At 43.8% G+C, this 15,158-nt stretch overlaps 2 protein-coding genes across 5 annotated transcripts in view; both read right to left on the bottom strand.

Moving 5' to 3' along the window:
• LOC106609566 (apoptotic protease-activating factor 1) overlaps positions 1 to 7,290 on the bottom strand; it is a 70,115-nt gene extending 62,825 nt beyond the window's left edge. The window contains exons 1-7 of one of the 3 annotated variants that reach the window (XM_014208509.2): positions 7,112 to 7,288; positions 5,834 to 6,059; positions 5,270 to 5,459; positions 3,227 to 3,424; positions 2,619 to 2,820; positions 2,303 to 2,415; positions 1,988 to 2,119 (exon numbers count right to left, since the gene is read on the bottom strand). In XM_014208509.2, the coding sequence (XP_014063984.1) occupies positions 1,988 to 2,119; positions 2,303 to 2,415; positions 2,619 to 2,820; positions 3,227 to 3,424; positions 5,270 to 5,459; positions 5,834 to 5,980 (982 nt within the window). In that variant the 5' untranslated portion in view covers positions 5,981 to 6,059; positions 7,112 to 7,288. Of the gene's footprint in view, positions 1 to 1,987; positions 2,120 to 2,302; positions 2,416 to 2,618; positions 2,821 to 3,226; positions 3,425 to 5,269; positions 5,460 to 5,820; positions 6,060 to 7,111 lie in introns of all 3 variants that reach the window. The other 2 variants (XM_014208511.2, XM_014208513.2) reach the window with 2 other exon arrangements.
• A 463-nt stretch (positions 7,291 to 7,753) lies between these two features.
• Positions 7,754 to 15,158, bottom strand: part of ccdc87 (coiled-coil domain containing 87) — a 71,618-nt gene continuing 64,213 nt past the window's right edge. Inside the window, exons 10-20 of one of the 2 annotated variants that reach the window (XM_045722210.1) lie at positions 14,515 to 14,718; positions 14,236 to 14,352; positions 13,971 to 14,086; positions 13,681 to 13,810; positions 13,062 to 13,171; positions 12,762 to 12,877; positions 12,365 to 12,405; positions 11,561 to 11,743; positions 9,431 to 9,545; positions 8,763 to 8,905; positions 7,754 to 8,066 (exon numbers count right to left, since the gene is read on the bottom strand). In XM_045722210.1, the coding sequence (XP_045578166.1) occupies positions 7,797 to 8,066; positions 8,763 to 8,905; positions 9,431 to 9,545; positions 11,561 to 11,743; positions 12,365 to 12,405; positions 12,762 to 12,877; positions 13,062 to 13,171; positions 13,681 to 13,810; positions 13,971 to 14,086; positions 14,236 to 14,352; positions 14,515 to 14,718 (1,545 nt within the window). In that variant the 3' untranslated portion in view covers positions 7,754 to 7,796. Of the gene's footprint in view, positions 8,067 to 8,762; positions 8,906 to 9,430; positions 9,546 to 11,560; positions 11,747 to 12,364; positions 12,406 to 12,761; positions 12,878 to 13,061; positions 13,172 to 13,680; positions 13,811 to 13,970; positions 14,087 to 14,235; positions 14,353 to 14,514; positions 14,719 to 15,158 lie in introns of both variants that reach the window. The other variant, XM_045722209.1, reaches the window with a different exon arrangement.

Below are 15,158 nucleotides of genomic sequence, written 5' to 3' on the forward strand. Positions count from 1 at the left end.
TCAAATCATTTTCCCATAATCTCCTAATTGTTCCCTTTAAATTTCTACCATGCTATTCATATTTCTTCTGTTAGAAACATTTCAATTTAGCCTTATCCATAAAGGCCAATTTCCCACAAGTGTTTTTTTATTTTTTTATTTCACCTTTAATTAACCAGGTAGGCCAGTTGAGAACAAGTTCTCATTTACAACTGCGACCTGGCTAAGATAAAGCGTTTAAGAATAAATTCTTATTCACAATGACCAACTCGCTGTGAACAAGTAAAGTCCACTGCTCCTTACATTAAGAGAGTTCTCCAAGTAATGAGAAACCTTCCAAACCGTAAGAGTGCAGGTACCTACATATGGAAGTATATAGCTGCCATCATTACATTTGTAATGCTACAATGTATTAATAAATAAATATTCAGTAAGATTAGGTGTTCAGGAGATAAAGCCTTGCTCTGTTCCTCAGATAAAGGAGAAAATGAAGGCCAATGGGATGACTGGGAACTTCGAACTGAGATGGAAAGAGCAGCCAGATGGAAAGGTCTTCCACAAGGAAGAGAAGAAAGAGAACGACAGAAAGAGAAAAAAGGGAGCAGAAAAATAAGGAAGAGCTTTGAATAGAAGCACATGGAGTTAGTGTGTGGATCGGTTGCCATGTGCCACCTATAATTAATGATTCCCTTCTCATCTCACATTGTATTCATTTATCATGAACCATTATTAACCATGATAATTCCCGAGAAGCAGGTGTTTGGAGGATATATTTGCATCGTCTCAGGCAGCAAACCAATATACCCTCCAAACACCGGCTTCTCGGGCACTTTTATACAACGAGTTATCAACATATTCAAATAATGACTGACATATTTTCATTAAAAAGTTATTTTGAATTTATTGATGAATTTGTTCGTCCAATCGGTTTGGTTGCCAGAGAAGCGACCCAGTCGTTCAGTCTTTTTGTTATGCATCTATGGACGCGACCCAGTCGTTCCTTCTAAATGTTCCATAGCCATACTGGCTGGCAACGTTCTTATCCTTTGCTTGCTAGCTAGCCAACTACGGCTAACTTACAGTCACGTCAAACAGTGCAGCCAGAACAACAACAGTAGCTGCATTTGTTTAAGCTGTTTTCTAGTGACATTTACTTGGATACATCTATAACAATGAGCTAATGATGCACGATTTCTCCTGGCATAGAAAATGCGCTCTCTTGTCAGGACATTGTCGTTCAGAGGAGACAACAACACAACTAACACAATCACTAAAAACTGAAGCTGGAAAGACTGCAAACTAGCTGCACTTGGTTTTGTTTAACCTTTTACATGTACATTTCTGTGTATACACCCATAAACTTGATGCCAGCTGATTCATGATTGGAATGTATGGGACAGCTGGAGATTGAATTTGAATATTGAAACAATGTTGCAAATGTTAGAGATAGATAGGAAGGTTTATACAAATATCTGCTGTTGAAAACTAAATGTTAGTCTAAAAGAAATGTGAGATAATGTCTAGATGCTTTTTTTATAGTGGAGAACAAGTTTATAAATTGCCTGGCTGGGCTGATGAGACAGTGGATTACGCAGTCAGATGCAACAGAGTAAATAGGCATTTTAACGTCATAGATTTAGCCGGTGGTAACTTGTGGAATAGACACCGGCTGGAATGGGGTTTTAACCAATTAGCATTCAGGATTAGACCCACCCGTTGTATAATGTAATATATTCTATCCATACTATTACAGTATGTCACGTTGCTGTTTTATTTGATGTTTAATTTGCTTGTTATCTTGTTCTCTATTCATGATCTGTTCATTATTTCTATCAATGTTTTTGGTCACACTACATAATCCCTACCAAATCATTCATAAGAAAATGTAATACTTTATTTCTCTTGAATATGTGAAATAAATTGACATTTTATTGTAAACCTGAATGGAATTTTAATTTCATTCAATACAATTTATTTTGACACTATAGCTCCGTGTGCGTGCATGTACCTTTGCACTCTCGGACAATGCTGCGGGCCTGTTCTGGGAGTCTCTGGGGTTTCCTGTTGACATACAGGGCGAGGATCTCCAAGGCCTGATCTTCCTCCAGACCACTCTCCACTGCCACCTCAGACTTAAAACCTGGACACACATAAATACATGAGTGCACACACATATAAACGCATGTGCACACACACACATATGCACAGTTTGAGCAGGTGCATTGAGCGTAATGTTTGAGAAGTGTTCTATAAATGAAGTCATCATTATCAGCAGTACTGTAGTAATGTTAGTATTAATATCAGTGCTATTACTCATACACACCACTGACACAGTCGGCTAGGCTTCTGTCTCGGGTGGTGAGCATAACTCGACACTGGATGTCAAAGGCCCTGAGCACCGAGCTGTCCCAGATGTCATCCAGTATCAGCAACGACCTGGACACACACACACACCTAATTCAATTTACAGGAATTGTAATGGAATTAATAGCATACAATAAATCACTACAGAGCTGAAACTTCTGAGGTCCAACTAAACGTTCTACTCATCATTAACAGCCACCATTTAGAAGGAATGGACCAACTTGAAAAGTTGGCTACCAGTCCACATCAATACACTTCAACCCTGGGGGACTGACCTGGGGTAACGACGGAGCATGAGGAAGCGTAGTCGCTCCTTGGCTTCCTCCAGAGAGCCAGGAGGCCGGTGGAGGGAGGACGAGGGGTCTTTCTCCTGGCTCTGCTGCTCCAGGCGGAAACACAGTGACTGGATCCTAACCAGTAGGTCAGCCCGGTCCAGCTGGCCTATGGACAGCCAGTGGACTCCTCCTGGAAAACACTCTGGGGGGGGGGTCAGAAGGACAGTGTGAGTGTGTGTGTGCGTGTGTCAGAGAGAGAGAAAGACGGGGAGAGAGAGAGACAGTACAGTCGAGACCAATGCGATAACGAACAAATAAAACAGAGAGAAAGATGGAGACAGAGAGAGACAGACACACACAAAGAACAGTCAAGAGACCAATAAGATAAAGAACAGAAAAAACAGAAAGTGAATGCAGACAAAGAGAAAACAGAGAGAAAGTGAATGCAGACAGAGAAAAAGAGCCTCCACTACATGTATTAACCCCCCTCCTGAAATGCATCTTGGGTCAGTTTGACATTTTACCCATTATTGGGCTTGGTTAGGATTGGGGGAGAAAGCTGATCCTAGATCTGTACCTAGGGAAAACTTCACCACGGAGCCACCTACCTGTGATGAGTGCGTGGTCTCGGACTGCCTCCGCAGCCAGGACAGACTTGCCGGAGCCGGCCATGCCGAACACAGTGACCCAGCCGGGCTCCTTCTGCAAGCGGTAGAGCTTCTCCCTGACCCGGTTCACCAGGGCTGGCCGGCTCACAAACACCACGGGTCTCTGGGGCACGCCGCCCTCACTCAGCACCGCCTGGACTGGAACAGGGTAATACAGCATTATATATAAATGCAGTATGTTGCCAATGGAATAAACAGAGGGGTCAAACATGGCAGAGAGACAGAGGTGCGCACACACACGAAATCGGAAGTTTACAAACACTTAGGTTGGAGTCATTAAAACTCATTTTTCAACCACTCCACAAATTTCTTGTTAACAAACTATTGTTTTGGAAAGTCGGTTAGGACATCTACTTTGTGCATGACACAAGTAATTGTTCCAACAATTGTTTACAGACAGATTATTTCACTTATAATTCACTGCATCACAATTCCAGTGGGTCAGACGTTTACATAAACTTAGTTGACTGTGCCTTTAAACAGCTTGGAAAATTCCAGAAAATGATGGCATGGCTTTAGAAGCTTCTGACAACATTTGAGTCAATTTTGAGGTGTACCTGTGGATGTATTTCAAGGCCTACCTTCAAACTCAGTGCCTCTTTGCTTAACATCATGGGAAAATCAAAAGAAATCAGCCAAGACCTCCACAAGAAAAAAATTGTAGACCTCCACAAGTCTGGTTCATCCTTGGGAGCAATTTCCAAACGCCTGAAGGTACCATGTTCATCTGTACAAACAATAGTATGCAAGTATAAACACCATGGGACCACGCAGCCGTCATACCGCTCAGGAAGGAGACGTGTTCTGTCTCCTAGAGATGAACGTACATTGGTGCGAAAAGTGCAAATCAATCCCAGAACAACAGCAAAGGACCTTGTGAAGATGCTGGAGGAAACAAGTACAAAAGTATCTACATCACAGTAAAGCGAGTCCTATATCGACATAACCTGAAAGGCCACTCAGCAAGGAAGAAGCCACTGCTCCAAAACCGCCATAAAAAAAGCCAGACTACGGTTTGCAACTGCACATGGGGACAAAGATCGTACTTTTGGGATTAATGTCCTCTGGTCAGATGAACCAAAAATAGAACTGTTTGGCCATAATGACCATCGTTATGTTTGGAAGAAAAAGGGGGATGCTTGCAAGCCGAAGAACACCATCCCAACCGTGAAGCACGGGGGTGGCAGCGTCATGTTGTGGGGGTGCTTTGCTGCAGGAGGGACTGGTGTACTTCATAAAATAGATGGCATCATAAGGAAGATAAATTATGTGGATATATTGAAGCAACATCAAGACATCAGTCAGGAAGTTGAAGCTTGGTCGTAAATGGGTCTTCCAAATGGACAATGAGCCCAAGCATTCTTCCAAAGTTGTGGCAAAATGGCTTAAGGACAACAAAGTCAAGGTATTGGAGTGGCCATCACAAAGACCTGACCTCAATCCTATAGATAATTTGTGGGCAGAACTGAAAAAGTGTATGCGAGCAAGGAGGCCTACAAACCTGACTCAGTTACACCAGCTCTGTCAGGAGGAATGGGCCAAAATTCACCCAACGTATTGTGGGAAGCTTGTGGAAGGCTACCCCGAAATGTTTGACCAAAGTTAAACAATTTAAAAGGCAAAGCTACCAAATACTAATTGAGTGTATGTAAACTTCTGACCCAACTAGGAATGTGATGAAAGAAATAAAAGATGAAATAAATCATTCTCTCTACTATTATTCTGACATTTCACATTCTTAAAATAAAGTGGGGATCCTAATTGACCTAAGACAGGGAATTTTTACTAGGATTAAATGTCAGGAGTTGTGAAAAACTGAGTGTAAATGTATTTGGCTAAGGTGTATGTAAACCTCCGACTTCAACTGTACATATACATAGAGCTCCCCTGCATATTATTTCCCTGTATCAGAAAAGAAGGGCACATCTCAGACTGCCCTAGTCTCCTGGTATTCTCCATCCTCCACCCTTTGGGGCAGCTCACCATAGCGGGTGCCCCCGTCTGAGAAGCTCTTCTCAGCCTCAGGGGAGACCAGGGGCAGGCTGTTGTGGAGCAGGCTGGCCAGGTCTCCATAGCTCTCGCGGACCAGGGCGTTGTAGAAGGAGATGTAGGCCTGGTTATCCTTCCTCAGGAGCAGCTCCAGCAGGGCCGCCGCCTGCTCTCTCCTGGTGGGCTAATCGATGGAGAGACAATTAGAATTTTGAAACCACTTTATTGCTTTTCTTACACCGATGCAGTTCTTTCAGATGTCCGTAGTGTTAAGTGTTTAAAAAGCCCTGCAATCTCTCTCTCTCCCCCTTCCTCTCTTTCTTCCTCCCTCTCCCCCTTCCTCTTATGAGGGTGTTTGTTTGGAATCAGGAACCCAACCACTTATAAGTTTTCCCAGCACAGTGCACTCAGGTTGGCTCAGTAGTGTGAAAATTGGTTGTGGGCCAAATTCAAAACAAACACTTTTATACACTTAATCATCACTACACACTTACCACTATGGACATAGGAAAGTGTATGAAAAGGGTGCTACTGTACTTCCCCACCTCCTCACCCCACCTTGCTCCTGATCCTGTCCTCCTCATCCCCTGTCAGCACGCCGTCACTGATCATGTGATCCATCAGGTAGGAAGCCCTGATGTCCTGCTCCAGGCTGGAGCGTGACTGAAGCAGGCAGCTCCGCGCCCCTTCCTCCATCATCGCCATGCCAACGGGCCAGATCTGGTCCGACCACACAGGTGGGCTGGCTGGGCTGGAATGGTGATTGATTGGCAGGTGATGGGAACTGCGGGGAAAGGAAGTTGCATGGATGGATGTAATATGGGCAGTACTAGCTCTGGTCCAGGGTGCTATGTGTGGCTTGAGCCTTCTTGAACAATAATAAGTTGAAGGAGGCTCAAGCTGCATGTAACACCCTGGACCAGAGCTAGGACTGTACTACTACTAGCACTGCTGCCTCTTAGTGTAACTGGAAGACTGGAAACTAATAAGAGCTCTGACAGGTAGATACACAGTGTGATGCAGATCCTTGTAATACTAGAGTGCCATGAAATATTTGAAAATGCTGCCCTTTGAAAATGATTGCAGTTTTGAAATTGCAGTAAAACTGCAGTAACTGCAGTCGAAGGTGGTATTTCAGACAGTATTTGCAGCATACTGCTGTTATACAGCACTCTGACTGCAATATATTTCGTAAGGAGGAAAGGTGACTTTTTTCTCCATGAATGTGGTTGAGAATGGAATAAAAGTCTGACTGACTTGACCATCCAATTTGTAACAGAAAAACAACAATTGAGACTACTTTCGTTATCCATTTCCTCCATTCAGTTTGCGTGCACTGACTTGCCAGATATTGCGATGATTCAACGTCAGGAAGTTAGCAAATTTCCAAAGTTAGCAAATTTCCTCTTTAGAGTGAACATTGATTGTAGGCTTTTGTTATTCAGTCAGGTTACAAGTTATATATATATATATATTTACACAACTTGTAACCTGACTGAATAACAAAAGCCTACAATATGGCTAGCTAACTGTGCACTTGGTAGTTAACTATAACGTTACTGTCTAACTTTAATTTGACAGCTGTGGTACACAGCACAGTGTAACGTTAGCTAGCCGACATTCCCAAAACTACACAGCAGCTGTCTGTAGTAGGCTATATAGTATGCATAACACACGCTATTTATACGTTTATTATTTCCACAAGCAGACAAACATGGTATGTTTATAAAAACAACAGATAGGAACGTTTTTTAACTGAAGGTGGCACATACTTCACTCGTAAGAAGACTTGCCCAAGTTATAAGGAAATGAAACAAAGGAAATATAACTACTCACATGTATCTATTTGCTCGACACAGGAACTCGCTATCCACACTCGATAGTGCTCAGGATTATAATAATTTCCTTTCAAAATAATGTAATTCTGACAAAAATCCCCACCTATTTTGGAAATGAGTAGGGTTCTTCCTGAATTACAACAAAAACAACTTGCCTCGGTCTGAAATGACCAATGCGGTGGCGTTTCCCTCACACGTGAGGGTGAGATAATGCATGCTTGACTGTAACTAGGCAGATTGGAGCATGCTGCCTGGTGATACGTGACAGCTTGTTGTTCATTGTGAACTTGTAGGCCTGCAGTGCGAGCTCAGTATCTTTGGTATTGCACTTGGTAATACTGATAAGACAGTTACCAGTGGCCCTAAATAGACTCATAGTGCAAACAGCGTTCCTTTTGTCATGGCACTTAGAGTTGCATGTTTCTGCTACACTCAGAACAAAATAATGTAAATGATTCATGACAAAATATTCACCATATCAAATGTTGTCAATGTCAGATGAACCTACTAGTAGTGCATATATATTATCCAATCACGTTCATACATTTACTTGACAAGTGATAATGATAATGGATTATACATAATATGAATACATACAAATGATCAAATATAATATTTCCTTCCAAGCAGTGCAGACAAACAATTTTCCAAGCATTTTATTCATTTGCTTACAACGTTCAAACTTATACTGGATACACTGAGCTCGGCTGGGTTGGGTTGGAGTGGCTGTGTGTGTGAGGGTGGTCTCTCTGGCTGTGGGTCGGGGTGTGTCCTTGGGGGGTGGGGTGGGTGCCCGGGTACAGCCGAAGGTTGGGGTTGAGGGGGAGCAGTCTGGTGGGGAGAGAGCCCCTCCCCTCCACCACCCTCTCCAGAGCCTGGACCCGGCGCTCCTGCTGCAGCCAGTACAGCATCTCGATGCGGTCCCAGCGCATCTTCTCCCTGTACGGCCTCCCCTGGAGAGAGTGACAGTTGAAAACACAGCTGTGAGGAAACTGCTTAGTTATATCTGGCTGCACCAGAGTTTTGGGGCTTTTGTTCTAGCCCAATACTAATACACCATATTAAACCAATGAAGGACTTGATGATGAGTTGACAAGTTGTGGTTATTGGGGATAATCAGATAAGGGGGATGGCGCAGAGCTCTCCATAGCATTTTCTCAGTATGTATGAGCCTAGTATGTCAATATTTGTAGCTTACTGCATACATTTTTTCTAACTGGTATGTTCTAGATAGAATATACGACTATTACACATTATGCAGTTTTCATAAGTAGTAGGCAAGACAGGACTGATTTTGGACATGGCCAGAGGAAGAAACAGAGAACGTAAGGGAGTGAGAAATAGAGAAGGTGAGGGAATGGCAAGGCTCTTTCAATGAGGGTAAATCACCAACCTAAAAACTCTGCTTTCTCTCTGTCTCTCTCTATCCCCCATAGCATACTGCATGTGCTGTATGTCAGAGAGCACAGTGACACTAGTGGGTCATATTCACTAGGAAGTCAACGGAAGCAAACAAGCAAAAACGAGGAGGGACTTTGCTCAATTTGTCTAATAAGAAACACAGGTTTTCATTTTCCGTTGCAAAACATTTTGCTACGCTGTACACTAATTAATAGACCCCTGATGTATGGCCCATTGGCCTGACTCACCTTGTAGGTGACAGTGTCATGGAAGCTGTCTGTAATGTGGTGGAGAATCTTAGACAACACCTTCTCCAGAGAACAGATCTGGGAGTTGAGTTTGCTCCGGTGCTTGGACTCATCCATCCTGGCTAGAGAGGTGCCCCGGTAGCCTGAGAAAGAAAAAAATGAGTGCGAGAGCGAGAAAGAGAGAGGGGCAGGAAAGAATAAATAGAAAGAAAAGAGAGTGGAAGGAAAGAAAGACAGAAAAATAAAGTGAGAGAGGAAGGAAGGAAAGATGGAATGAAAGAAAGAGACAAAGATAGAGCGAGAGACATTCCCTTTGTATAGTGTAGGAAGATATGCTCCTTCACTTACGAACATACTAGCCTCTTGGAAGCTATGCAGGGTTGGGCCTAGTTAGTACTTGGCTGGGAGGCTGCCTGGGAATACCAGGTGCTTTCATTTTTTTGTCAAGTAGGGTGTACTCTGGCATTAGATATTTCATCAACTGCCTTTTATTTATAACAATAAGAATATGATGATATATTTAGCAACTTACAATATATCATCCAATACAATATGCTGTAAAAGCAATATGTTATAATATTGTAAGGATCACAGGAGGTTGGTGTCGTGGGAATATATCTGCACCGAGGGGAAACTTCACCCCAGAGCAGATATATATTATGCAGTACCTTGCAGGAAGAAGCGGTTGGGGTCAGAAGCGTCCCTCTCAAACAGCTCCAGACGAGCCAGCAGAGACTCTCTCTGCTGGATGAGACGGGCAGCGCGCTCCCATGCTGCCATGGCCTGGGAGGAAACGCACACACACACACGGATGTATACAAATGCACACACACGGACACACACACATACACAGATGTATGCATACACACACAATTCTGTTCAAGGTATGGAAAAGATTTTGGAAGTATATGGTGAGCTCTGTGTCTATGGTGATATGGTGAGCTCTGTGTCTATGGTGATATGGTGAGCTCTGTGTCTATGGTGATATGGTGAGCTCTGTGTCTATGGTGATATAGTGAGCTCTGTGTCTATGGTGATATGGTGAGCTCTATCTCTATGGTGATATGGTGAGCTCTGTCTCTATGGTGATATGGTGAGCTCTGTGTCTATGGTGATATAGTGAGCTCTGTGTCTATGGTGATATGGTGAGCTCTGTGTTTTTGGTGATATAGTGAGTTCTGTGTCTATGGTGATATGGTGAGCTCTATCTCTATGGTGATATAGTGAGTTCTGTGTCTATGGTGATATGGTGAGCTCTATCTCTATGGTGATATGGTGAGCTCTGTGTCTATGGTGATATGGTGAGCTCTGTCTCTATGATGATATGGTGAGCTCTGTCTCCATGGTGATATGGTGAGCTCTGTCTATGGTGAGCTCTGTCTCTTTGGTGATATGGTGAGCTCTGTCTCTATGGTGATATGGTGAGCTCTGTCTCTATGATGATATGGTGAGCTCTGTCTCTTTGGTGATATGGTGAGCTCTGTCTCCATGGTGATATGGTGAGCTCTGTCTATGGTGATATGGTGAGCGCTGTGTCTATGGTGATATGGTGAGCTCTGTGTCTATGGTGATATAGTGAGCTCTGTGTCTATGGTGATATGGTGAGCTCTGTGTCTATTGTGATATGGTGAGCTCTATCTCTATGGTGATATGGTGAGCTCTGTCTCTATGGTGATATGGTGAGCTCTGTCTCTATGGTGATATGGTGAGCGCTGTGTCTATGGTGATATGGTGAGCTCTGTCTCCATGGTGATATGGTGAGCTCTGTCTATGGTGAGCTCTGTCTCTTTGGTGATATGGTGAGCTCTGTCTCTATGGTGATATGGTGAGCTCTGTGTCTATGGTGATATGGTGAGCACTGTTTCTATGGTGATATGGTGAGCTCTGTGTCTATGGTGATATGGTGAGCTCTGTCTCTATGGTGATATGGTGAGCACTGTTTCTATGGTGATATGGTGAGCTCTGTGTCTATGGTGATATGGTGAGCTCTGTCTCTATGGTGATATGGTGAGCTCTGTCTCTATGGTGATATGGTGAGCTCTGTCTCTATGGTGATATGGTGAGCTCTGTGTTTTTGGTGATATAGTGAGCTCTGTGTCTATGGTGATATGGTGAGCTCTGTGTCTATGGTGATATGGTGAGCTCTGTCTCTATGGTGATATGGTGAGCTCTGTCTCTATGGTGATATGGTGAGCTCTGTCTCTATGGTGATATGGTGCGCTCTATCTCTTTTTTTAATATGAGCACAGCATCAAGTATCATGATATGGTGAGCTCTGTGTCTATGGTGATATGGTGAGCTCTGTGTTTTTGGTGATATGGTGAGCGCTGTGTCTATGGTGATATGGTGAGCTCTGTCTCTATGGTGATATGGTGAGCTCTGTGTTTTTGGTGATATGGTGAGCTCTGTGTCTATGGGGATATGGTGAGCTCTATCTCTATGGTGATATAGTGAGCTCTGTGTCTATGGTGATATGGTGAGGTAATATGAACACAGCATCAAGTATCATGCTACCATCTCTACTAACCTCTATCAGGGCTGTCCAATGTCAGTCCTGGAGGGCCCAAAAACGTATGCTTTTTATTCTCTCCTTCTAATCAGGGACTAATTCAGACCTGGGACACCAGGTGAGTGGAAGTAACTACCAGGTAGAAACAAAAACCAGAAGTGTTTAGGCCCTCCAGGACCAGAATTAGACAGCCCTGCTATAGATGGTGGCATGATACTTGTACAGTAAGTGTGCATTCACTTGTATGTATTTATTATCGTATGTGTGTGTGTCTGTGTACTGTGCACACCTCCTCCAGCTGGTCCCTGCGTGCGTGGGAGCTGTACTTGATGGCCATGTCCAGTCTGTAGGTTTCGGGCAGGCAGATGAGTGTCCAGATCCTCTCCAGCCTGCTCTGGACCTGGTCCCCCTCTCCCATCACCCCCCCTCGACTGGCCTCCTTGCTCGCCACACTCACTGTCCTCTTATAGGCCTTCTGACAGGGAGAGAGGACAGTTAGTAGAAAAAACAGTTTGGGGGGAAATAGTATCCATATTGCTAAGGTCTATTCAATTCAAGTCTACAGAAAGTCGCTAGGGGTAGGAGCTAGAGTTTGATTTGGAACAGAGCCCAATCAGCCCCAAACTGTTATAAGCCTTTGCGTAGACCTGAAGGAATTGGAGAGATGATGGAATAGGACAAGGAAGGAGAGATGATGGAATGGGACAAGGAGGGAGAGATGATGGAATGGGACAAGGAAGGAGAGATGATGGAATGGGACAAGGAAGGAGAGATGATGGAATGGGACAAGGAAGGAGAGATGATGGAATGGGACAAGGAAGGAGAGATGATGGAATGGGACAAGGAAGGAGAGATTATGGAATGGGACAGGGTAGGAGAGATGATGGAACGGGACAAGGAAGGAGAGAACTACCCAGATCAAAGGCTCCCAGTCCTAATGACACATAAAACCTGACTGTATTACAATGGCTGTAAATCCATTTATGGTACATTTACTGTATATTATCCATTTACAGTTCATTTATAGTATCCATTTACAGTACATTTATAGTATCATCTCTGTACTAAGACACGCACACACACACATACACACCTGTTTAGGGCTGGTTGTTTCTTCATCTGGGCTCTCTTCCTCTGTAAAAAACCCAACAGGTTATAAACAATAGGCTATGAAACAGGTTTAGTACCAATAAGCCAGAAATCCAATGAGCCCATGACATTACCTACTAAACCAGAACTGTTTGACTTTTTATTTCACAAGCCTTGACTACCTATGAGTCTATAAACAATAGGCTATGAAACCGGTTTAGTACCAATAAGCCAGAAATCCAATGAGCCCATGACATTACCTACTAAACCAGAACTGTTTGACTTTTTATTTCACAAGCCTTGACTGGAACATCCTGCTTTTGAATGACTCACTAAATTACTATGGTCAAAAGTCACAGTGTGTGTTTGTGTGTGTGTGTGTGTGTGTGTGTGTGCGTTACCCTCCAGATCGGGTTCCTTCCACAGCCCTCCCAGCAGCACCGCGTTGACGTTCCACACCCCTGTCACATACTCCTGCTTCTGACCCTTTAGAGCCTCCATCTTCTGCCTCCGCCTCCTATCCACATACATTGGTTTGTTAGCTGCTAGCAGTCCTCATAATGTAAGAAACATGATTACAACAAAAAAGAATGGAGAAAAAAAGAATGAAATTAGTGGGGCAGACAGACAGACAGACAGACAGACAGACAGACAGACAGACAGACAGACAGACAGACAGACAGACAGACAGACAGACAGACTTCTTCCTCTCGTCTCGTCGTAGCTGGAGCAGTCTCCTCCTCTCGTCCTCCTCATCGTCACTATCGCCACTATCATACAGGTGGAACGCCGCCCACAGGTAGTCAGAGTCCTACAGAGACAGAGAGAGTCCTAGTCAATCACTCTCTGATACCACAAAAATAACTGGACATGGAAATAATTGGACATGTATCCAGTGTTTGAATTGGGCCTGGAAAAACACTGTTACTCTGATATTACACAGGTACTTAAAGAGTGGGAGAAGGGGTTTGCTAGTTTGTTCTCAGGTAACAAAAATGTGGCATATTTTGAGGAAGAATTTTATAAAGACATATGTTCCCTGAAAACTAAACTGGAAAACACAATGTTAGAACCCTCTTATATATGTAACCTGTATTTAAATGAGGAGCTGTCTGTGGCAGAAGTTAAGAAGGTGATTGACGCTGCAAAAAATGGGAAAGCGTTTGGCATTGATGAACTGCCTAATGAGGTTTATTTGTATACAAAACCGGTTGATTTTCTTCTAGTTACTCAATCGATTTTATGCATTTACTGCCTTCTATTAATTAGAAAGTCTTCTTCTATTTGCTTCCTTTAACTACAGAATGTGTGACCTCTGACCTGATTGGTGATGTATCGGAAGTAGTCCTCGACTGAGAGATCAGTCTTCCACCACTGCAGCCAGGCCGTGTAGGCCCGGGAATTCTGGTCTTCCGGTTTCTTATGGTCTGCTGGGATCTCGGTCCTTTTCCTGGACACACACACACGCACACGCACGCACACGCACGCACACACACACACACTTTGAGTTACCTTGGGAGAGCTGCAGCTCTCTGTGAGAAAATGTGTTGTATTATGAAAGAGAGCGTGTTAAAGTGGTGTTGAGTCAAGTGGGATGCAGGGTACAGTACCTGTGGGACATGGCGTTGGTATTCTGTCTCTTCAGCTGTGGGTTGATGAACCTCTGAGGATTCTTCTTCTTCAGACTCCATCTGATGTTGGTCAGGGCTGGCTCTATCATGGGGTCCTATAGGGGAAAGGAACAGATCATTTGGGTGTCAATTCTATTGATATTCAAGAGATTCATTGAAATTCTGGATCAACAATTGCCAATTCAAGAATGGATTTTTCCTGAATTAAATAAATTTAGCAGACAATGTAAAGAGTATATCTCACCTCATCGAAGTTGAGATACTGTGTAGATTTACTTTTGGATAACTCCTTATAGACTTCCTTTATTTCTTCCCTGGCAAACAGGTTACGATCCAGCCATTGCACTGAGGAGAGTTCAAGCTGTTGAGAGAAAAAGAGAGAGAACAGGGGAGGGAGAGAGAGAGAGAGCGAGGTCAGACCACCATGATGAGGTCATAATGATAGTAACAGGATAACAGTACCATCATCACACACTGAGTAGTAATAATAACATGTCTATCATCCGCCTCCTCTCTGACCCACCTCTTTGGTGAGGTAGTTGTAGACAGGTGGGTACGTGTGGATGTTGATGGTATCGTGGAGAACCCTGTCTGAGACGCGGGCGGCGGCTGTGCGGGCTAGAGAGACGTGGGACAGGGCCATGTTCACCACAGCTCCCTGGGGGTGCTCCGGTTCCTCTACCGGCACCCTGTACCTCTCCCTCTTCTCCCCTTCCTCTTCCTGTTTCTAGGATTGGACAACAATAGATGGGGGGGTATATAGGAAGTATACTATGGTGAGAGAATGTGTGTGCATGTGTTTGTGTGTGTGAGTGTGTGTACAAGTTCAGTTCACTTTATTGTCCCCGAATGGCAATTTGAGTGTAGCATAAAGACATTCAACATCAAACCATATGATAAAACATAAGTTCAATTACGATATGATAAGAAGTGTAATTATGCAAGTTGCATAGTCAAAAGTCAATGACAGACCAGGCAGCAAGGTTAACCCACTTTAGCATTGGATGGTGCTATTTGTACAAATGCAGAGGTGTGTGTTTTCTACCTGCAGAGTGTGTTCCCTACCTGCAGAGTGTGTTCCCTGCCTGCAGAGTGTGTTCCCTACCTGCAGAGTGTGTTCCCTGCCTGCAGAGTGTGTTCCCTACCTGCAGAGTGTGTACCCTACCT

Source organism: Salmo salar, chromosome ssa07 (genome assembly GCF_905237065.1).
Source record: "Salmo salar chromosome ssa07, Ssal_v3.1, whole genome shotgun sequence".
Taxonomy (NCBI): domain Eukaryota; kingdom Metazoa; phylum Chordata; class Actinopteri; order Salmoniformes; family Salmonidae; genus Salmo; species Salmo salar.